The 25,338-nt window shown below is 36.9% G+C and overlaps 1 protein-coding gene across 2 annotated transcripts in view; it reads right to left on the bottom strand.

The window, feature by feature from the left end:
• Nucleotides 1–25,338, bottom strand: part of Cert1 (ceramide transporter 1) — an 89,373-nt gene that overhangs the window by 60,240 nt on the left and 3,795 nt on the right. For both annotated transcript variants that reach the window (XM_051183012.1, XM_051183013.1), the window contains exon 2: nucleotides 23,040–23,174. In XM_051183012.1, coding sequence (XP_051038969.1) covers nucleotides 23,040–23,174 — 135 coding nt within the window. The remainder of the gene's footprint in view (nucleotides 1–23,039; nucleotides 23,175–25,338) is intronic.

The raw sequence follows: 25,338 nt of genomic DNA, 5'->3' as shown, positions 1-25,338 counted from the left end.
AACAAAGGGACTCTTTAAGAGCACCGGAAGAGAAACAGCAGCAGCAGAGTCATTTAGAAAGCCCAAAGTATAGACTAGAAAACATGACAAAGGACTTTAAAAGGGATTTTTCTAGTGTGTAAAAAGTCACTTGCAAAGATTATAACCACTGTCTAGTTTTTTTATTTATTAAAAGCATTTTTAAACCTCACTGAACATAACACTTGTCAAATAATTCTAATAGGCAGTTCACCTTGAGTCAAGCATTTGTTCAGGTCTTTTCCCTTGAAATAATAGTGATTTGCAGGCTATTTCTATGTTAAATTTTGGGTTGATTCTGGGCACTGTAAAAGTTAAACCTTAAATTCTGAATTCTGTCCAATTATTCTCAAAAAGACTACATTTGTTCTAGCTGACAATTCCATTAGACTCCAGTTGGTATTTGTGTTCTGTGTTTAACAGACCACTGGGATCTCAGTTTGGCTGCTTTGTATCTATCTGGCCCACACACAAACTTGCCCTCAAGTCAAGTGAAGATGGAGGAATAGACTTAGGCTTAAAATTTAAGATTCTTCTTCTCTGGCTCATTTTTTGGATTCCTGGTTCACTTTTCAGCAGCCTTGGTTGCATGAGGTATCTGTAACAGGTTCAGTTGGCTGGAAGATTGATAGCTGGGTTTTGTTGTTTTCACCGGAGATCTGACCTAAGTTCTTCCCAATTTTCAAATATCTTGGCAAATACTCATAAAGAACTTGTAATTACCTAAGTCTAGCATCTTCCTCTTTTCCACAAACACAAAGTATTAAAATTTCTATGCCCAACACAAAGACAAATAACTCCAATTGATGCATACAGTATGAATCAATCAGCCTCCTAAATTACAGACAATAGAAACTGATCCTTGTTTACATAAGGAATTTATCTAGAAGCTATTTGGCAGCTTGCATTGCTAAAAAACAAAAAGATCAGAACAAACTAGGTAAGAATAAAAAAAGAATCCTTGCAGAGACTGCACCACCTATGGCATTTGCATGGCAGGGCTGTTCGCCTTCTGGGCCTCACAAACCAGCCATTGCTAGCACTGCTGCCACTAGAAACCCGATGCTGCCAGCACATTCCAGAAAAATCCCCATGTCTGCTGCTTCTCTGTGTGGTTTATATATGTGTTCCTGCACCTGTGTGTATGGTAACAGAGGGAGCTGTCTGCTGATTGTCTGGTATCTTCCTTCATCACTATCTTTTTTTTTTTTTTTTTTTTTTTTTTTTTTTTTTTTTGTTAAGGCACAGTCAGTCTCTTGCTGAACCTGGAACTCATCAATAAGCCAATAAGCTTCCAGGAAAGCCCTGCTCACCTAGAACTGGGGTTACAGATGTGCATCAACATGCTTGGCTTTTTATGGAGGTATTAGGGGTCCAAACTCAGGACTTCCTCCTGCATGTACAGGAAACATTTTAGTGACAGCTAAATCTCCCCAGCCTTCCATCTCTGTTTCTATTTAGTAGCATTCCAGAATCCAAAGTAAACAGCATTCTAAATGTCTAATTCTTACGCCTATATGCTATTTGGGGAAGTAACCATAGAGAGATGGTGGGTTAAGAGAGAAAATTAAGTATCTGGCCTTTATAGATTATATGTGGGAGATATTCTACTCATACAGAACATCTTAGAAGGAGGACAGCTTATTTTTAAAATAAAAAAAAGACACTAGCTTTACTTTACACCTTGATTAAATAAAAGAGCAATGAAATATACTTAATATACTTAATGCCTCCCGAAGTTCCTTTATTGTACAAGGATGCTGGTGGGAGTGCAAACTTACACATCCACTTTGGAAATCAGTATGGCACTTTCTCAGGAAAATGGGAATCAGTCTACTCAAGCTCCAGCAATTACACTCTTAGGCATATACCCAAAGGATGTACATTCATACCACAAGGACATCTATTCAATTATGTTCACTGCAGCATTATTTGTAGTAGCCATAACCTAAAAGAAACCTAGATGCCCCTCAACCCAAGAATAGATAAAGAAAATGTGGTATACTTACACAATGGAGTACTACTCAGAGGAAAAACAAAACAAAAACAAAAAACAATGAAATCTTGAAATTCGAAGGCAAATGGAAGAAACCACTCAGTGAGGTAACCCAGACACAGAAAGACAAACATGGTATGTACTCATAAGTGGATATTTTATGGTATGTACTCATAAGTGGGTATTTTACATGGAGCAAAAGATAACCAACCCCAGAGAAGCTGGGAAACAAGGAGGACGCTAAGAGAGACATGCATGGTTCCCCAGAGAAGGGGAAAGGGACAAGATCTCCTGGGCAAATTGGGAACACGGCTGGGGGGAGGGGGAAGGGAGGAGTAAGGAGGGGAGAAGCAGGGAAGGAGAACAAGAGGGAACAGAAAGATTGTGTCAGGGGAAGTATAGGAGTGCAAGAAAAGAGATACCTTAATAGAGGGAGCCATTACAGGTTTTAAGACAAATTTGGCACTAGGAAAATATCTGGAGATCTACAGGGATGACCTAAACTAAGAATCTAAGCAATAGTGGAGAGGCTACCTTAAATGCCCTTCCCCAATAATGAGATTTGATGACTACCTTATATGACATCCTAGAGTCCTCATCTAGCAGCTGATGGAAGCAGAAGCAGAGATTCACAGTCAAGCACTGAGCGGAACTCCTGGGATCCAGTTGTAGAGAGGGAGAAGTGATGAGCAAAAGGGTCAAGACCAGGCTGGAGAAACCTACAGAAACAGCTGACCTGAGCAAGTAGAAGTTAATGGACACCAGTCTGACAGCTGCGGAACCAGCATAAGACTGAACCAGGCTCCCTGAACCTGTATTTGTCCCTAGTGCACATATGGGCTTTGGAAGCCCATTCCCCATGGAGGGATACTCTCTCAGCCTAGATACACAGGGGAGGGCCTAGGTCCTGCCCCAAGTGATGTAACAGACTTTGATGATCCCCCATGGAAGGCCTCACCTTCCCTGGAGAGTGGATGGGGTGTGGGATAGAGGGACAAGTGGTGGTGGGGGGGGGGGTTATGGGAGGACAGGAAACAGAGGGAACTGGGATTGGTATGTAAAATAAGATTGCCTTTAATTTAAATAAAAATTTATTTAAAAAATATACTACAGTTTAATCAGGTAGTTGTTCACACAGTAAAGCAACATGAAACTTACATACTTAAAAATAAATGATTCCAGGTATTTGTCCAAACAGAAGATGACTAAATTTAGCTGCACTGCGGCTAAACTATGCCCTTTTACGGAATACATAAGATTATTGTCACTAGGCAGTGTAACACCAATGAGAGCAGGGGTGTTAAGAAAGCCAGCTGCCTATATTCAGAGCCTAGTATAGGTATTCTGATCTTGGGAAAGTATCCACAGTTCAGGAAATGAAAACAATGTTCTTCAAATATAGAAACTAGATGGACTCAGTGTCCCATATACTGAGAGACTAAGTTTAACCAAACATGCATCTAAGGGAGTTTAGCACACATCAGTGAACATGCACTACTACTAATTAAAAGATTTACAGTGAGAAACAAAATAAACAGATATTTCAATCCTGTGGTAAATATGTCCCTTTTAATAATTCTATAGAGGAAAATAAAATGATCATATGAATAGAAGACTCCATTTTAATGGCTAGTAACACCAAACATAATGTTTTAACTTAACTTTCAAACACCTGAATCTTGTTCATTGCTCACTTGGGTCTTAATTTTCGCATATTAAAAAAATCCCTATGTGTATAGGGAAAGAACAGCTCTATTAGCTCCCACCAACTGGCTCTGAAGGTTCTTTCACAAAACAGTATGACCCAAGGATAATCATGAAAGTAGTCTAACACAAAATCAAAAGCTTACTTAAAACACCCCGATTTTCAATGTGTGATTTGGGGGTGTGTGTGTGTGATGAACTCTGCAGACAGCAATGTACAAAGTCAAATGGTTGGGTGTTACCTGGGTAGTGTCACTTTTGTCTGAACTTACCAAAGATCTGCTTTTTCATATATTATGCTTCTCTTTGGAACTTACTGCCAGATGGTTTTATTTATTTATTTAATAAATTTTATTTAAATTAGAAACAATCTTATTTTACATATCAGTCCCAGTTCCCTCTTCCTCCTGTTCTATCCCTCCCTCAAACACTCCTCATCTCCTTCCCCATCCACTCCCCAGGGAGGGTGAGGCCTTCCAAGAGGGATCATCAAAATCTGTCAAGTCATTTGGGGTAGGACATAGGCCCTCCCCCGTGTACCTAGGCTAAGGCTAAGGGAGTACCCCTCCATGGGGAATGGGTTCCTGAAGTCCATTCATGCACTAGGGATACATCCTGGTTCTACTGCCAGAGGCCCCATAAACTACTCAGTCCTCCTAGCTGACACCCATGTTCAGAGGGCCTGGTTTTGTCCTACACTGGTTTTGCAGCTGTCAGACGGAGGCCCATGAGTTCCCACTTGCTCAGGTCAGCTGTTTCTGCGGGTTTTCCCAGCATGGTCCTGACCCCTTAGTTTGTCATTCCTCTCTCTCTGAAACTGGATTCTGGGAGTTCCGCTCAGTGCTTAACTGTGGATTTCTGCTTCTGCTTCCATCAGCTACTGGATGAAGGCTCCAGGATGGCATTTAAGGTAGTCATCAATCACATTATAGGGGAAGGGCATTTAAGGTAGCTTCTCCACTATTGCTTAGATTCCTAGTTGGGGTCATCCTTGTGGATCTCTATATAATCCCGTAGTGCCAGATTTCTCTTTAAACCAATAATGGCTCCCTCTATTGGTGTGTCTCCTTTCTTGCTCTCCTCTATTCATCTCCCCACTCAATCTTCCTGATCCTTCATGTTCTCCCCCTCCTTTTTCTTCTACCCTCTTCCTCCCTCTGGTTCCCCCGCGCTCCCAATTTGTTCAAGGGCTCTTGTCCCATCACCAGTGACTGTGTATGTCTCTCTTAGGGTCCTTCTTGTTTCCTAGCTTCTCTGGAGGTATGGACTGTAGTCTGGTAAACCTTCCCTCTGTCTAACATCCATATATGAGTGAGTACATACTGCGTCTTTCTGTTTTCCCTTTGAGGCAAAGGATCGCTCACAGTTTAGCCCAAGCTGGCTTTGAACTAGTGGCAATCCTCCTGTCTCAGCCTCCCAAATGCTGGAATTATTAGCATGAACTACACCTAAACTTGCCACATGAACTACATGTGGCAAGCTAGTTTTCTTTTACCAATTACTGGGTTTTTAGTATTACTATTATTTTGTTTAGAAACAATATTATTTTACTTATCAATCCCAGTTCCCTCTCCCTCCAATCCTCCCATGCCCCCAGCCCACCCCTATCTAGTCCCCAGGGAGGTTGAGAACTTCCTTGGGGGATCATCAAAGTCTGGTTTTAACTGAGACTTTCTTGGAACAGTTAGTTAATATTCATACACAGAACATTCCCCTGACATGTTAATTTATAGCCTATTAAGATCAAGGGTATGTTAATCTTAGATAAGTTACATAAATTCTCAATTCTTTATTTATGAAAAGGAGGATAATAATAATGTTCATCTTACTGAGTTACTAAAAGGATTAAATTTATAAAACATATTTTGTATATACAATGGAGAAGGCATTTTAAATGATATATGACACAGTAAAATCATCCAAACATGTTTATGTAAATATAAAACATTTACATGTAAACACTTATTTTTTCAATGGAAAAATAAAATCAGGGTTTTGTTGTTTTAAAAATAACAACAACAACAAAAACCCTCTAATTTAGCCTTCAAACAGTATCCTGATTATCTAAAACATACTTAAACTCATCTATGGAGATTAAATATATATGTTGAAAACACTAACACATGTAGAAAAATGAAATTTAGTTTAGATATTTGTTCCAAGTACTTTCCTGCCAGCCTGGTCCCTCAGCCATGTCAGCCCCAAATAGCATATTGTTATTGTTGGTCAGTTACTAGCATTTCTTTCTGGCTAGCTCTGTCTAAATTTTAAGTCATTTCTGTATATCTAAGTGTTTCCATGGGGTCTTATCTTACTGGAGAAAGGCTCCAGACTTCTTACTTCTCTCATGTCCTACATCTTGACTCCTCTCTACTACATCTCCCAGAATCCTCACAAGAAACAGAAAACCGCTGCCGGTTCTCCAAGGATGTCCACGGATCTTCTCTGTCTCCAACCCGGAAGTAAGAGAGAGCACCCAGGTTGGGACCCAGACCTAGACTCCACCGGTCATGCCCACACCTGCCCCCATGCCCCAATGGGCATGCTTAGTACAACAGGTGTAGGCGGGGTGGATATTGCACTACAATTCCCCTTTTAGTCTAAAGAAAAGATTTAAATATGTGGCATTCTTAAAACAGTTTTACAGTTGTGTGCGTATTAAATGGTTACAAAGAGATAGTGTTCCTTTTTATTATAACTTTTAACACAAGAATTCAGAAAACTATCTCAACTCTACTCAAACTTAACAGAAATCTTGATTTTGCTTTCGTTACCGTGTATTCACCATATTCCCACATATTTAGTGTACTTAACAGAATGAGTATTAAAAGGAAAATGATATCACTCTTTTATTGAGCCCTGTAACTCTCTGACCCACTTCACAAGCCTTTTTATTTGCTCTTTCCAGAACATTGCCCTCCAAAGATAGCTACTGTCCACTCAAGCGAATCCTCCTTTGCCATCTACAATGTCATACAACACCTCTTCCAAGACACTACCCACTTGAAAATAAGGTATGCAAAGGAATTAAGTGATCAAGATGGCATTCTACTAATTATACTAACCCTGTTAAGGATTAGAATACTGAAATTCATCTGCTGGTTAGACCATGGCCTCTCCTAAACAATGCTGGGGAAAATGAAATATTCTGATCTGCTATTTTGTGTGAGTAAGTAACATCCTTTCCTCAGAGGTATAACTGATGTCTTGCCCAATGTTGTCATACTAAAACCCAAAACAGCAGAGAAACATATTTTGTAAATACAATGAAGCAGACTATCCAGTTACCCTATTTACGTCTAAATCTCTGAAATAAACAACACCTCAACTATTAACTTTTCCACAACTATTAACTTATCCAAAATAATTTTATCTGGGGCTGAAGAGGTAGATCACTGGTGAAGACAGCACCAACATGGTGGGTGCTCAACCCTCTGTAACTCAAGCCCCAGGGTGTCTGATGCCCTCTTCTGGTCACCCTAGGAACAGACATACCTACACAAAATACCATATATACAAAATAACAATTTTTTTAAAGATAGATATTTTATTTTTCACTTGTTCAAATGTGGTATTTATAGATGACCTTTGAAGGTCATCTGTAAAATAAACAGACAAAAATTGTTCTTTTCCTACTATGAAAACTACATATAAATTCTGGGATAATAATTTTCTCTCTTTAAAAAGTGGCAGTATTTTAATGCAGAGCTAGTTCTTCTAAATTTAGTAGTCTTTGTGGTACCAGGCACACACACAGTGTACCAGCATTGCAAGCAAAACATCCATACACATAAAATGAATAAAATATTCAAAAATCATTCAAGATTTGTGGATAAATAAGCACAGACTAAACTATTCTCACTATTCTCACTTCTATTTGTTTACCAAACTCCACTTAAAGGAGACGAGTGGCCATTAATAAGGAAGAAAGAAAGAATACAAGAAGACAGTAAGTGGGTACTGGATCACAGGTGAGCAGATTAGTGTGCTACAGGCAACTGGGGGGAAACTAAACAGTGCAGTAGGGGTGGAGTCAGGATGGAGTGATGGACAGGTAGGCACACTTATTTGTGCAGAAGAACCACAGAATGAATAAAAAGAATGAGAAGCGGCTCTAACACTGTAAAGAACAACTTAAAAGTAGGAGAAAAATAAATAAAAGAAATATTATTAATGTAGTAAACAATTTGTGTACCAAGATACCACTTCTGAGAATACAGAAATTATTCTTTCAGAAAAAGGCTAAAGGTTTTCCATTTGGACATGCTAAACTAATGGAACCTCTTGAAGTAACAGTCACCATCAAAAGCTGAGGAAAAGAATGTACAACAGAAAAAAGAAGACAGTCTTCCTGAATTTGAAGGATCCCACCCTGACTCCAATCTGCGTCCTCCATTCTCTTCCAAAGACACTGGTACTGAGGCAGGAAAAGGCAAATCTTGGGCCAATAAATGCACAAGGAATTTGTAGAGTTGGAAACAATCATTTTGCTTACATTCTACTCTCAAAGAGAAAGAGTGACCACACAGTACATGTGGACAACCCCTTGGCTCTTTGACTGGATAAGGACATTAAAGTCACAAACAGGAGGAAGACAAATCTATGTCTCTGATGTGACACCCTGAGGACAATACACAACTTAGTATTATTAAAATGTATAACATGAATCTAATAGACAATAGAGAAAAAGGTACCATATTTTTTCTCACGCATGAAAATTAATGGAAAAAAGATGACTTGAAAGTGAAGATGAACTATTCGGGTTCATGGAATGGGGAAGAAAGGAAGGAGACAAGAGGATGTAAAAGAGACGTGGACTTGAACAATGCAGGGCATTTCCATGCATGGAAATAGCAGAGAAGAATTAAAAAGTTAGCATGAACAATTATAATAATATATTTTAAAAAGGACTGACAGATATTTTTTTCAAAACTGCTATGCCAGACAAAAGAAGCTAGGCATTTCTTTGGCTCAAAAGAAAATAAGACACAACAACTAACTGCAATATATATTCTGGACTAGACGTTTTTACTGGCGGGAAAATATACCATATGGAACATCACTGAAGCTGGGTGTGTGCTGGGGCTCACACTCAAAGACTTGTGTGTACTGGCAAGCACTCTGCCACTAAGATACATCCTCAATCCTGTTAAACTGGGATTGGAATAGAGTGTATAAACTAGAAAAATTGTACAAACATTTTTCACTACAACAGTTATATTACAAATAAAATTAACTAAGAGAACATTTCGTTCTTGGAAATTATACACTGCAGCATTAAAGAAGAGATATGAAACAGGCAACTAATTCTCAAGTCCCAGAAAAAAAAAATTGTTATGAATAGCATTTGTGTGTATACTGAGTGGTCAACCAAGACTACTCTTACAACTTTTCTATGTGAAATCATTAAAAAAAAAAAATAAAGCTAACAAACAAGAATTTTATATGTAGGTGGAGAGAGTCATGGCTACAGGTCTTTAACTTCAGGACTAAGGAGGCTGAGACAGGAGGAATTCAAGTTGGGCTATTCTGAGACTGTCAGTGTTAAGTCAACTCCCTGCTTCTCCCTTCACAACAGACTTCCTGAAAGTCAGATGCTTCATGTCTACTTACATTGCACGATGAAGAGAAAGCTTATCAGATATTTAATATCAAACCATAATATTAAAATCAAAGCCTAAACATTAGGGATTAAAAATAAAGGGGATCAGTAGCTATCAAGGTTGCACAGATTACAGGACACATCTACACCTCCAACACAAGACACACACACATTCATATACACACACAACCTCTGGACTTGGATTTCCTTGCTGCCTCCATTATTCTTTTCGGGATGTCTAAGGTGCATCTTAACATGATCCAATATTCATCATCTAATGCACCTTTCCTGACTTTCCACAGTTCTGTAAATGATGACTACTGGTTGCTTAAGTAGTTCACTAATTCCTCCCACACCCGGAAGAGTTCATCAACCAACTGTAATTCTTGTCAGCTATACCTAATAGCTTTCTAAGGCTATCTAGTTTCCTTTTCAAAGTTATCCTGTTAGGAAGATGCAATCACACCTCTTCTTAAGCCTTTAACAACTCATTTCACTGAGCAGCACAGTCAGAGTCCTTATACTGATTTGCAAGTTCTATACATTCTGGACCTCCCACTCTCTTCTTTTCCTAATATTTTGCCCTGATCTACTCTAAGCCAGTTACGCTGTCATCTTCAATAAACCTCACTAAGCCATTTACAACTGCCCCTTCTTACCTGATCAACACTGCCTAAAAGACATGGTTTATTCCTTTTCCTCCTGAGGATTTCTACTCATTTCCTTCTTTCAGCCATTCATTTTAAGAACTTTTCCTCCGACATCTTTTTACATCCATAATATAAAGACATGACTCACATTGATACTTATTTTCAATGTAGCATAAAAAAGGCACAAACACATTAAAAAATATAACAATAGTTTGCAAGAAGACACCTTGTCAGACTACCCTACAAATTAAGATGTTAAAGTAACAGAAGTCCCTATAAAAAATATTAACAGCTTGAAAGAGATTACTTGAGAACTAGTTGCCAATAGCAAAGGATGTCTCTCAACAATTTGCTTACCTTTTGTCTTTTTGTTTACAGACCTTACTTATAAATCTTTCAAGAAAACCCATAAGAAGGTAAATTATAATTTATATCAAGTTATTTCATTAATGAGTGTCTATTGTAGTTTGATTTTATATTATAATTCCAAGGGCATCTGAAGAAACAAAACCCTGCTATTAGTTCATTGTTAGTCTCAAATAAAGACTGAGTAATTACATTGCCCTCTGATCTCTTATTTTCAATGTTTTAACATCTAAACGTAGACTATTCAATACAGCAGTCACTGACCACATGTAGCTACCTCACAGCTGAAAGAAAAAGAGATAATTTCAATTGAAACATGATAAAATATAAAATAAAATGGATTTTTAAGATTTGGTACAAATAAGAAATAACTCACTAATTACTATGACTGCATATAAAAATATTTTAGATGTAATGTGCTAAGTAAAATATAGTAAAATCAGTCTCATTTTTTCATAATAATGTGACTATTAGAAAAACTTTAATGATATCTGTAACAATTTCTAGTAGACCATTATAATTTAAGTCATTCACTCACTTATGTATCACAACAACTGACCACACATAATTTACCAACCATTATTTAAAACATCGAAGATATGACAGTGAGGATGACCAGGCTAAATTCATACAAGTTCTGAGCTTACAGTAGCCAAATAAACACAAAATAAATAATGATGTCAATTATATAAAAAAAAAAAAAAACATAGGTAAGAAACAATGTTGAGAAAGTCTTAATACAGGAAATCTAAATACAGTCTATAAGAAACATGCAATTACGTTCTCACATGCAATAGCTAGAAAGCTGATCTAGAAAGAGGGTAAGGGAGAGCAGTCATTAGAGACAAGAAATGGCAAAGGGATGGCAGAAAGGCCAAGGGACACCAAAACTCAGAGAGGTGAAATAGCAATACTAAGGTAGCAATTAAAACAACCTATGATACATTTCAAACAGCAAGAACAAAAGGACTATCAAATCCTAACACATAAAAATTAATGTTAGGCCTGGCGGTGGTGGCACATGCCTTTAATCCCAGCACTCGATAGGCAGAGGCAGGTGGATCTATGAGTTCAAGGCCAGCCGGGTTTATAGAGATTTTCAGCACATGCTTCAAAGCTACAGGAAAACTGTGTCTCAATGACCCTCCCCCCAAAAAATTAATGTTAAAGAAATAGAAATGTTACCTTGATTTTGTTGTTACATATTTCAAATATGTAACAAATTATCACAATACACCCCATAAAATGTACAAAATGTGCCAATATATCAAATCAAGCAAGGAAAGACTGACATATCCCATGGGAGAGACCAGAGGAGGCTTTGAACAAAGTAATACCCAAATGAAGAGCAGGATGATGAAAAGGAATGAACGAGCCAGTGAACAGAGAAAAACACAAGGAGAAACTTGTGACAGTAAAGAGCAAGCCTAACAAGATGCTTGAAAACAACAGCACGACAAGGGATGCAAGCCTGAGAGGAAGCCTGGGAAAATGAGATTTCAGAGAAGGGCAGTGCGGGACAACAGCACAGGGGCCTGGGGCTAGGAGGGGAGAAATCAGTCAGTGTCTTCATTCACTGGCCCTGACATTGTATGTACGAAACTCAGAAAGCAATTCTACCGTCTTAAATTACTTGAAGACATTAATAAAATGTCAAATAAAACAAAATTCTAGGGCTACAGAAATGTTCTAAACCAGTGGTTCTCAACCTATAGGCCACAACCACTCCGGTAAACCCCTACCTCCAAAACTATTCACATTATGACTCATAACAGTAACAAAATTACAGCTATGAAATAGCAATGACAATGCTGTTATGGTTTGGGGTCACCACAGCATGAGGAGCTATATTAAAGGGTCATGGCGTTAGGTAGGTTGAGGACCACTGCTCTGAACAGTCCTCTGTGATGTAAGGGGTCCTATACACCAGTGCAAATCAGATGAAATCTTCAGATGCCTTCTCAGGTCCATGTTTTCAAAGGTATGAAACTAAACATGTAAGGTTAAGAAGAAAACTATTACCTAAAACTCCTAACAAAAAAAGTCTTAACAAGATGTAATATATACACTACTCTAAGAATACATTACTGCACAGTGGCTAGTAGAGATAGCTGCAAAATGTGAAATGTCAAGTGATAAGATTGTGGTTGGTGAAAGGGTGACAGATATTTATTACAATATTGACTTAACTTCTACCTACATTGAAATTAAAGAAAATATTAAATTTCATTTCTGAGTTAGAAATTGACTTTCACCATCACATTTGTAAATTATATGTGTAACTTAACACATTTATGCACAGTGGCCTATGATTACCCATTCAAATAAAAAACAAAAACAACACCCATAAACAGCAATCTGCTATATCAAAGCATATTTCCTATTACAAAAAAATTATAGCAAAGAAATCAACATAAATACACATCTTTGATATGCTTTATTATGCCTAACACTTATTTTGGCCAGAAATAACTATTCAGCATCTACCACCTCACTAAGCAATTTTGAATAAGATCTGCTACTTCTGAAAACCAAATCCATGAAAGAAATATAAGGGTTTGTTATTATTATTCATCTTGAAGCAGAATGCTAGGCACGGTGGTTCTCAAGGTCAGACATGACACCATTTATATTATAATCAGTAAGGGTTACATTAAAAAGTGACTGAAGAGTCCTTAAGATATAGCTTTGTAATAGGGTGGCTAATGCAATAATAAAAACTTGCCAGAACTTATTTGATAATAGATATTTGATCACAGATATTAACTGAGACCTTAACTGAGACCCTAAAACAAATTCTTTCCAAACTAGTTTTCTAAATATAAAAACTTGAAATTATCATTCAAAAATGATTTACTTGACTTTCCTTCAATTGTCTGCATGAGTATTTTGTGTGCCTGATACCCACAAAAGTCTGAAGAGGATGTCAGCTGTGCTGGGACTGGAGTTACAGATGGCTGGAGACACCTTCTGGGTGCTGGGACTTCAACTCAGGTATTCCCAGAAGAGCAGCCAGTGCTGCACTGTCTCACTACCCCCTATTTAAAATTTACTATTTAAAAAATTAAATTAGTTTATAAAGGATCAGGTTTCTTGGTGGCATTTTCACAATACTTAGTTTTGGTTACTTCCATCTATTATTAACCCTTCCAGCCCCAGCATTCCCCTCCTACTCTCATAGTCCATGTGTACCATTAGCCTTCCTCCCTAGTTCTACCCCTTCCTAGTTTTCTGTTGTCTACACACTTGCTCCTACATAAATAAAAGATATAAAAACCAGAAGCTAAGATCTGCACAAGAGAGATGCTATATGTAATGTTTGTCCTTCTGAGCCCGGAGTTAATCTCATATAATATTTTCCAATGCCATTCACGTTTCTGCAAATTTTATACTTCATTTTCCTTTACAGTTAATAAAGTTTCATTCTGTACATGTACCCATTCCCTTGTTGAGAAAGACATGTAGGTGGATTTCATTTCCTTGCTATTATGAATAGAACAGAAATCAGCAATAGATATGGATGAATAAGTGTCTCTATAGGAAATGGGAGTCCATTGAATGTATTGACCAGATGGCCGTGACGTAGCTGGGTCATTCCCAACATGGAACTTCCATTTTTGGTTTTTGAAAAACTTTGACAATGATTTCCATAGTGGCCACAACAGTTTCCATTCCTACCAATGGTGAATAATGGCTTTCCTATCCCTATACCCTCACCAGCATGTGATAGCCATTTTGAGAAGAGATAAAAATCCCAAAGTAGTTTTATTTATTTAGCATTTCCCTGACAGATAAGGATGTTGAATATATTTATTGGTCATTTATCTTGAGAATCCTGACTTTAGGTTTTAGGTCTTTAAGTGGATTGGAATATCTTCCTCCTCCTCCTCCTCTGTTCTAGAGTACTCTAGATTCAAAGGCTGTTTCTTGTTCAGCTGACAAAAGAGCTTCTTCTCCATCCTGCAGGCTGTCTCCTCGCTTGGTAAATGGCTTCATTTGCAGAGAAAAGCCTTTCCCTATCCCGGTTTAATATGGATCAGGATAAACAAATAGGCCAAACAGATGTTTATTCAGGGAGAAATAACTTACAACCTAGACAGATGAACACCAGCAGGTTCCACCAGACGCTCTCCTCTCCAAGTCCCACCAGCAAGAGAGCATTCCTAGGTTCCTCCTCAGACCTAGTTCCACAGGTCACTTCCGTCCCTGGCTCTACCCCCCAATGGGCGTGGTCAGTGCAGACAAAGTGAATATCTCACTACATTTCCCCTCAGGAAGTGTCATTTTTGAACACTAACTTTATTTCCTGAATGACTGGAGTCCTATTCATTTGTCTTCAAGTGGATTGTGGATTATTTTCTCATCTACAAACTTCATGGAATTTCAGGTCTTATGTTAAGGTGTTTTGGTCATATGTAGTTAATTTTGTGCAGGGTGAGAGATGGAGATCTAGTTTCACAGATAAAGTTTTCATAGCATCCTTTCTTAGCCAATTTTCCTCCAGTGGGTACTTTAGGCATATTTGTTAAACCCCAGGTGGTTGTAGCTGTGTGAGCTTTTGTTTGATCTTTTTTAAATTCTGTTCCACTAATCTGCGTTCTTTGTTTTATGTGTCAATACCATGTTATATTTTTGTTACTATGGCTCTGTAATGTAACATGGATCAAGTATGGTAATTCAGACAACCATTTTATTTTCTTCCTCAGGACCGCATCCAATTTCTGAGGTCTTCCAAATGATTTTTAAGATTGTTTTACTTCTTTTGCTTTTACATTTGTTCCTTTTGTTGGAAGGTTATGAGGACTTGCCCTTCCAAATCTAATCATTTTACTAGCATGTGCCTCACGAGTTCATTATGTTGAGTGAATTACTCTCCTGTCACTGTGATGAGAGATAAGCAACTTACTATGGTTTCAAGTCTCTGTTCCCGTTGGGATTGTTCTCTGAGATATATGTGAAGAGACCACATTCAAGACATGGATAGTGCTGGGTTAATTTCCCTAAATTATCTAGCAAGTTTTTTCCATTCCTTCAATGTTTTCTGGATTATAACATTTTTTTCCCCTTCTTGTCTTCAGAAGACCTCAACACTAAAATACTTTTAGCAAAAGGTATTAGCAGTAAATGTGGTCACTTCTGTCCCTCCAGTTCCCAGCACTGGCTTGTTGCTTAGTACAGCTCTCAGCCCTCAGAGAAACTTATTTTGTAGTGAACAACTGTCAACACAGATTCACCACTGGTTAGAGTGCAGGGATTTAAGTGAAAGTGGAGCACTCAGTTCTAAATGCAACATCTATGTCACACACACACCCCCTCCTCTGAAGGCCCAGGGAATGTCACAGAACAGGGGGAGAAGGATTTTAAGAGCCAGAGGTTGAGAAGACTGCTGTGAAGAGTATCTTCTGAACATGACAGGGCCATCACATTCATGAATATGTGGCCGCTGTGGCTGCCTGCACAAGACTTGTACAAGAGCAAGCCAATCAAAGCCAAATGACAGACGAGAGAGGAACTTGTAAGACCCACCCCTAGCTGAAGAGCTATTGAGAAGGAAAGTCCATTTTGTTTTGTTTTTCCCAAAAGTATGATCCAGTGCTTCAGTGAATGACCCTACACTGATATGCATATGGGTAGCACCAACTGGACTCAATGGATTATTTTTGAAAGGATGGACATGCAGTTGGGAGAAGGATGTGTTTGAGGAGGTCCAAGAGGACTTAGAGTGAGCAGAGGGGGATACAAACAAAATATATTGCGCACATGCATGAAAGTCTCTCTCTCGTATATATACTGAAAATTTAAAAGAACTGCATAATAAATATTTAAGTCATGTTCCTCTATGTCCTGAACAAAATAAAATGTACCACACAGGCAATTTTCCTATGCTCATGGCATGTGACAAAATAACATCAAACAGGAAGCAGAAGAGAGGGCTCTACTCTAAACTGACACTGTGTTATGGGTTGAATTACATCCCCTCAAATTCTTATGTTTACATACTATCACTGAGAATTTAAGAATGTGACCATATCCAGAAATATAATTAGTTAGACTGAGGTCACACTGAAGTAGAATAGGTCCCTATTTCTATAAAAGAAAAAAATTTGGACACATAACACCAAGGGAAAATGTCTTATGAACATGAAAACAGCTAAAAGCTAAGTAGTGCTAATGATTGCCAGAAAACAATCAAAGTAGCATGGGAACAAACAGGCTTTCCCTCATAACAGAAAGAACACTTAAAAACGTGTTGATAACCCATTCAACACAGAGAAGTTGAGCGCCTAACTACAGCCTTCAATGATAATGACTAGTGTTCATGTTATTGGAAGGTACTTTGCATGCTACCAGAGGAGAACAGTAAATCCTTAACCAGCTACAAACTCTGTGATTTATAATGATGACCTGCCTGCAGGATATGCTGGTGTAATAGTGATACAAAAGTTGTGGGAGTAACAAACAACTATCTAATTGTATTTAAGGCCCATTCCATGAGATTGGCCATAGACCTAAGAAAACAAAAACAAAACAATGACTCCTAACAGATGAGTATCTCATTTAATCATAATCAGAGAAGCTTCTTCCTTGAATACATGGGAACAAATATAGAGACCCATAACTGGACAACGTGCACAGAGTGAGAGACCTTGAAACATTTAGTTCCATCACATCCCTCCCTTCTCAGGGCTCAGGTAACTCAGCCGAAGAGTAGAAGAGAGCCAGAGGGGATGGAGAACACCATGGAAACAATGTCTTCTAGACACAACAGGACTGAAGCACCCATCAACTCCAGAGACTGTGGCAGCCTGGTCAGGATCAGCACAAGTCTAAGACAGTCAGGGTCCTGGCACTGAGAAGGAAAACAAGTCCCCATCCTAAACCTAGAAGCCATCTCCAATTAACTTTTCCCAAATGAAAAATTAGTTTTCTCCAATGAGTCTCAATGGGCAAAACAGTCACACTAAGGTCAGGTGCCATGTCCAGCAGTAGATGACAAACACACACACACACACCATGTCCAGCAGTAGATGACAAACACACACACACACACACACACACACACACACACACACACACACACACACACATACACACACATACACACACACCAAAACAAACAAACAAACAAAAAAACCAGGGATATTTGAGGATGGTTTTTGTCTCAATGATTTGTTTGGGTATATTTTTAGCTTAACAGGTCTTTTGCTTATATATTATGGTTCCCAAATTTGTGTTTATATGAGATTTCTGGGTGTGTGTCTGTGGGTGTTTCTTCTTCTTCTTCTCCTTCTTCTCCTTCTCTTCCTCCTCCTCCCCCCCCCTCCTCCTTCTTTATCTTTTGTATATATTCTTTTCTTTGGCTTTTGTGGGTTTTTTTTTTTTTTTGGTCCTTTTTTTATCTTATCTCATTTTATTTATTCATCTATTTTAGATGCCTTTTGTTTTCTTATGAAAAAGACAAAGAACGGGTATGGATTTGGATGGGTAGGGATTCAGAGGATCTGGGAAGAGTTGGAGGAGGGGAAACCATAATCAGAATATATTGTGTATAAAATAATCTGTTTTCAAACAAAAAAAAGGAAAAGGAAAAAGAAAAAAACTGAAACTATACTACTTTAAAAGTAGCACTTTTAAACTTATTTTCATGGTTCTCAATTTTCAGTGTTTTCTTTCCTAGTTTTATCTTTTTTACAAATTAGTTAGTCTTGTCAATTTTCAAATTAAAAACACTTTCAACCTTATTAATTTGCATGTAGACATACATGTCATGCACATGGTGTGGAGGTCAGAGGACAACTGTGTGAAGTTGAGCTTTCTACTTCCACATTTGCTCAGGTCACTAGGCTTTTGAAGACAATGCTTTTCTTTACTCCTTTACCTGCTGAGCCATCTTGCTGGCCCTGACCTCTTTAATTCTTCCCAAATCTTTCAGTTTCTCTTATGTTCCTCCTGAATTGAGAGCTATTTAGCTTTAATGTTATTTTTATTTTCAGCAGCAAGTATTTTCACTACCTCTCAGGTTTTTCTGAAAAATCTTAAAAAATAAAATTGGAAATTAAGTGTTCCTATAACCAATCTTTGATGAAAAAAAAAAAAATAAGACTCCCATTCACTTGGTAATTTAATTCTAGAGATATTGTTGGCTTCATCATACCAAAATTCTAAATTAAATAATATTTAATTTCAGTAAATATAAACAAAGACTCCTAAACAAATAACTCCCCACATCTTTCCTTTTCACAAACATTATTAGCATTTTAAGGAATTAATTACTGAAATATTATCAAAGCAATTTTACATATGATAAAAAGAAGTCTTAAACATGCCAAATATAAACAAAGAAAAATTTGAAGACATTTCATAATATATAATAAAACTAGCAATTTCAAGGGGAGTATGAAGTAATGGCATTAAAATGCATGGTTGGTTAACTGGAAAAATAATAAGAAGCTACATTTCCTATCTTTCTTGAACATAAAATAATTTCAACCAATAGTCAAAATTCAAACATAAAATCTACAGGAAAATTCAGCTATCTATATAGTAAGATAATGAATAAGAACACCTAGTACAAAATTTATAGGATAAAAGAAACGACATAAAGAAAATACTCCCAACAAGTAAAACAAACACCTGACTATAAAGAGCTTTTACAAATCAGCAGGGGGCTAGGGGGAGCAGGGAAGATGTACAAGAAATTGTAAGAAGGGACTGGAGAGATGGCTAATGGTTAGGAGCACCAGCTGCTTTTGCTGGGGGCCCGGTTCAGTTTTCAGCACCCATGTAGTGGCTCATAACTGTAATTCAAATTCCAAGGGATGCAACACCTTCTTGCCTCCACAAGCACCAGATACACACATAGTGCACACACATACAGTAGGCAAAATTCTCATACACAAACAAGAAACATATAAATATTAAATAAAAGAATCTGAAGAATATAAATGATTTAGAAGACAAAAAGTCATGAAACCTAATGAATAAATTATGAAATTTGGAATAGTAAGTCACCTTTTTAATCTAAAAGTTTGACAAGTATATCCTTAAACCTAAGTTCCTTGATATTTAATATAAAAGTAGCACTTCATTTTCCATTTTTTTTTTCTTTCCTGGGGTGTTTGTTTTTGAGATGGGATCTTACTCTGTAGCCTAGACTAGCATGGAATTCATCATTAGCCAGGACAAGCCTCAGACTCAGTGGCATTCCTCCCTCCCTTCCCAAGCCTCCATAGTGGCAATGATTCTTGAAAGAGCATTTCTGCAGGCAGCAATATTCTTTGCATTAAGAAAAAAAAAAAAAAAAAAAAAAAAAAGGACATAAGAGTAAGTTTAATAAGGTAGCTGAGCTGTGCATATAAAAAAAATGCTTGTGTAAGCATACAAAGTCTAAGAAATGAAGCCAAAATATACCTTTGGGTGTTTCTTTAATTCAGGAATAAGAAAAAAAGATAAGTATTTACTTTGTAACTTTTAAAAAGCATGAATATTTTTAGCCAAGTTCAGTTATTTTTTTTAAAAGAATTTCAAATAAAAAGGTTAAACACTCCATAAATTTCTATCTATGTTTGTTTGTTCATGTGTGTTGTGTGTGTGTGTAAAACAGGGTCTTGTTCTGTGGTCAAGCTGGATACAGAGTTAAGGATACTCCTTGCATCAACCCTAAGCACTTAGATTACAGGTCGGTACCACCATGTCTAGCAAACATTTGCTTGATTACAACAAACATTATGACAAGTTTTATGCCACAGGCTGAGTCTTAAGCAAGTAATTATTAAGCTTTACTAACTGAGAAAAGTTCTTTTTCACAAAATGGAGGAGTACGTTTTGTTTGCTGGTTGGTTTTTTTCATCTACATATTCCTAATCTATCCCTTCAGGAGTAAAACATTGTTTCAAGTTATTTCATCCAGGTATCACAGGCCAAATAACAAGATTTTTATAATGATGAGTCATTAAAACTAGAATTAGAGTGGACTAGAGTAACAATGGATTAGGTTCCACAACAAAGGTAATAAGCTCACACACTAGATTTACCATAAAATATTTTTAAATTGTTACTATATAAGCACAATTCTTACATATGCTTAGTATCTCAGGTTTGTGATCCTAGCTATCCAGAAGGTTGATGCAGTAGGATTCCAAGTTGAAAGCCTGCCTGGGTATCTTAGTGAGACCCTGTACGAGGTCTGGAAAACAGACCATGGTAGAACACTTGAAGCTCTGGGTTCAACCGTCAATATCATACATATGTACAGAGTAATTCCATAATAGCACCATGTCAACAAACCCAATGTTAATATTTACTCTGTTTTCAGAGAGGAAGTGATAAAGGCAACAGCCCTTATTAAGGCTAAATATAACAAAAGGCACTTACCTTGAAAAAACAAAAACAAGACACTTATCTAACAAAGAACATTATTATTCATTTCTTTTTTTAAAAAACTGAAGCATCTATTTGTAAATTTCATGCTGAAAAGTTCATTATATTCATTTCTATTTTGTAGTTTCCTTGAAATATATAATAAAAGACCATGAAGCCAAAAGCAAGGAACATACTGGAAGTTGAACACAATCACAAAAATAAATACATATCTTCCTATACCTATTCACTGTGTCTAAAGACTTATTTACTACTGTTTAGTCCCCTGAATATAGTCACACATATAGTATTCAAACTGCTTTACTCTTCTACCAACTCCTTTGATTATGTACCATACTGGAAGTTTTGCATACAACTAACAAAAATATATGCAATAAACTATGTTTTTCCTCCCAGTACATACAACAAACGTGTTTATTAAAATTTCTTTTACCAAAATACAAAGTTAGTAATTCTATAGTTCAAAATAGGATAATTACACTTCAATCCACTATGGGAATACTACTACTTAGGAAACAATATAGATAAAATATAAATCTTCCCAATTTTAATAATCAATACTATAATTAATTTGCAAAGGGGAGCAGAAAAGACTATACAAAGATTCTTCAACATTATAGAGAACATTTCCATTCATCATTCTGTCCACACAAATAATGTCAAAAACTTATTTATCATATAACAATCAAGACAAAGCCTTTAATTTCAAAACGTTTCTTTAAAAATTGTCTCTGTAAGGAAGTACTGGTTTTATATTAATACTATAATAATACTATAATAATAATATAGTAAAACCCTGTTTTACTAATTTGATGTTCAATTAAGATTTCTTTTCTAACTTGAATACACAGAAGGTAACATGTAGGACATACAACAATATGAAAAAATATTACTATGAAAAAATATTACTAGATTTTTCTTAAATGAAAAACAAATGAATGTGGTCAAATGTGACAGTAAACGAATGTACTCAAAAGTGACAGTAACAGTAATTCCAAGGATACCTTTATTTTTACAAGCAAATTTATTGTAAAAAAATTTGACTTTTGAGTGGATCAATAAAACCTAAATTGTTTTTGTCCTAGCATATCTATTTTTAGATTTTAAACTACTGACTCCCTTAAATTATCCTGTCTTAGCTAACATGTTTTTGCTTTTGATTAAATATGTCTATGGCATATTGACCATACTCAACCAATACTCCTTTTTAATGTGTTATAACAAAACATTTTAATTCTAATAATTATGTTAGATACTTCAAAAGTCAATTGTTGGTTTCTATATGATAATTTACTTTTCTTACATAATGTAATATTATTTATATTAACATTATTTAAGTCATGGACTACATAGAGTATGAAAAGAAAAGTTGTGACTATGCAAACCAAGGATGGCTAAACAAAAGTGAAGTACTGTTTTAAAATTAAATGAAGGGACAGGAGGTGATGGTGCACACATTTAATCCCAGCACTCAGGAGGCAGAGGCAGGCGGATCTCTGTGAGTTTGAGGATAGCCTTGTCTTCAGAGCTAGTTCCAGGACAGGCTCCAAAACAATACAGAGAAACCTTGTCTTGAAAAATAAAAGAAAGAAAGAAGAAAAGGAAGGAAGGAAGGAAGGAAGAAAGGAAGGAAAGAAGGGAGGAAGGGAGGGAGGGAGGAGGGAAAGGAGGGAAGGAGAGAGGAAGAGCAAGCGAGCTTATATCTAGTGTTTTTCAAAGTGTTTATTCCAGCCAGGATGGTGCAGCACCCCTTTAGTCCCAGCACTCAGTAGGCAGAAACAGGCAGATCTCTGCGAGTTTGAGGCCAGCCCGGTTTACAAAGTGAATTCCAGGACAGCCGGGGCTACAGAGAGAAACCATCTTGAATAACAAAAACAAAACAAAACAAAACAAAAACCAGAAAGCAAGACAACAACAACAAAAAAAAGGTATTTAGCAACAGTTAACATTGAATTCTCAACTCCATCAAAGAAAATGATATAAGAAAAATGATATAAGATCTATATGAAAAAGTTGGTAAATGAATTTGTTTTGTTAAATAATTTAAATAACGGTATTTTCCCAACTTAACTTTTTAAGTAACCTATGAATTGTCGCAATCTCACCATTTATGAAGTAACCTACTGCCATTTTTTATTTTTATTCTGAAACACTTAAACTGATTTGAAAAGCCAACTGAATAAAACCATTACATTTATAGTATACAGTAGTATGCTCCTGGACATAGGACAAGGATCTCACATCTCTACAACAAGCATTGGGAGCAGTTTTGATACACAGTTGATACTTGTTAAATACCTACTGAGTAGGGAAAGGAACTTACTGTGATCACAGCCTTGCTAAGACAGATGGATCCCCTGCAGCCGTATTCTGTCTCATCTTCAGATTTGTAGTAACTCAAAGTATTATTTTTCAAGACTACCCAACGATCCTGCCACCCATGAATATAGTTTGTCCACTAGAGATGAAAAGAAGAGAAAGGAGAGGGGGGAAAAATAAAGTCAGTATTTAAAAATTGAAACTTTCCAAAAATTTTTAATACAAAACTTCAAAAAGCTGTAACAATTACAATAATCAATAAAAAGAATTAAGTGGTAAAGACATGTTTCTGGCATATAGTGACCTTCAGTAATTTTATTTTAGCTAGAAAATTAAAAATAAAACATTTTCTTCCACATTTAAAAATTTTTTCCATGGTCTTTGCATGTTTTCAACTTCCCTTCATCATCCATAAGACATTTAAGTTCTGACTCCTATATAAAGTAACATGCTCAACAAATTAGTTCACATAGTCCCTCTCCTACACCAAATACTGTACAGTCTTCTGAAGAAGCATAAAGCCTATCACCACCAAAATGCTACTCCTGTCATTAGTCCCATGAAAATAGTATGATGGTCATAATTATATTACAGTAGTTTTAACTTTTCCCATATAGAACGGATAGCTGCATATTTAAAATGATTAACTCATTTACAAGTTTCCCTTATGTTATATTTTTCTAAGCCAGAAGTACTAACACAAAGTTGGATCATTTGAATCACCCATCATGACTTGTGTTGCTAAGGTCCTGATACAAAGAGTGAAGATCACAATCAAGAACCTGGCAAAGGCAGAAATCTAATTTGATAGGAATACTTGGTTGTTCGTGTTTTTTATTTATTCTGGTGTTTTAATGTAAACAATTCTAAACACAAATTTAAACTCAATTGTTAATGCATTAGCTCAGGCTCTTTACCCATTGAGAAATCTTTTATGTTTCTATTTCCTAAGTAAGCGCATTTGAGATTGGTTCCGCTTTTGAAGTCTAACCTTCATTATTCTAAGCCATCTCTGGGAGCCCACCCATGCTGACAATTTAATTCACTCTTTTCTAAGGGGACTCTGGGCACTACTTCCTTATTTTTAATAGTCTGTTACTCAACCAGCACTTAGATATCCACTTGAAACAAATGATAGGTCCAAACAAAACTGAAAACACCTCCCCTATAAGGTGTATTTCCTCCCAGTGTTCCTGTTTTCTTGGTTGTATTACTATTTCTGTAGTCATGGAAACTAAAGCCAGCTTAACACCAGATACATCAACAGAATAATGGATACAGGACTAAACAGGCCCAATTTTGCTACCTGTGCTGGGAGAACTTGGGACAGGTTACTTAACTTTTGTTTCTTCACATGTTGTTTGAATGGCTGGATAAAATAGTGAAAATTACTAGCACAGTTACACAGGATACTCAATATTCCTTTCCCCGTAGTTTATCACCGAATCTTACTAATCTTTTCTTGATATCAACCTTTAAATTTGCCTTGTCTTCCCAACTTTCACTGATTCCAAACAAATGATCAGCTTTCTAGATTCTTGGTTTTCAAGACAAGGTTTATGTGTGTAGCTTTGGAGCCTGTTTTGGTTCTCACTCTGTAAACCAGGCTGGCCTCGAACTCAGAGATCTGCCTGCCTCTGCTATTCCTTGTGCTGGGACTAAAGGCGTGTAACACCACCACCTGGCCAGCTTCCTAGATTCTTGAGAAGTCTTACCCTTCTTAACCTACTTTTAAGAACAATCTTATTAAGTATACTTGTTAACTTATGCAGCATACTAATGAGACTCTAGCCTTGAAGCTTAATGGACAATTTCCAATTCTCTATCACAGTAAAGGGGGCAAACTAACTAACATTTAAGAACCTCCATAAAGCCTGGCGGTGGTGGTACACTCCTTTAATCCCAGCACTCAGGAGGCAGAGGTAGGTGGATCTCTGTGAGTTTGAGGCCAGCCTGGTTTACAGAGTGAGTTCCAGGACAGCTAAGGCTACACAGAGAAATCCTGCCGGGGTGGGGTGGGGGGTGGGGGACAAACAAACAAACAAACAAACAAAGAACCTCTATAGATTAATCCTACTTTGATGCCCATTATTATACTTTATTAGTAATTGTGGCTATGTGGCCTCTATGTGTTTCTTTGTCAATCAGGTTTCTCTCTTAGAGTTAAGATTACATAAGATTAGAACAGTGCCTGGCTTGTCCTATTAACTCAGTTTGAGGCATAGTTATGCATAGATAAGGAAGCTTAACCATCAGCATCTCTCTCTAGATCCCTTCTAAAGTGAAAAGAGGAACTCTACTGA

This window comes from Phodopus roborovskii, unplaced genomic scaffold (genome assembly GCF_943737965.1).
Source record: "Phodopus roborovskii unplaced genomic scaffold, PHOROB, whole genome shotgun sequence".
NCBI lineage: Eukaryota > Metazoa > Chordata > Mammalia > Rodentia > Cricetidae > Phodopus > Phodopus roborovskii.
This window is presented reverse-complemented; position numbering and strand designations above follow the sequence as displayed.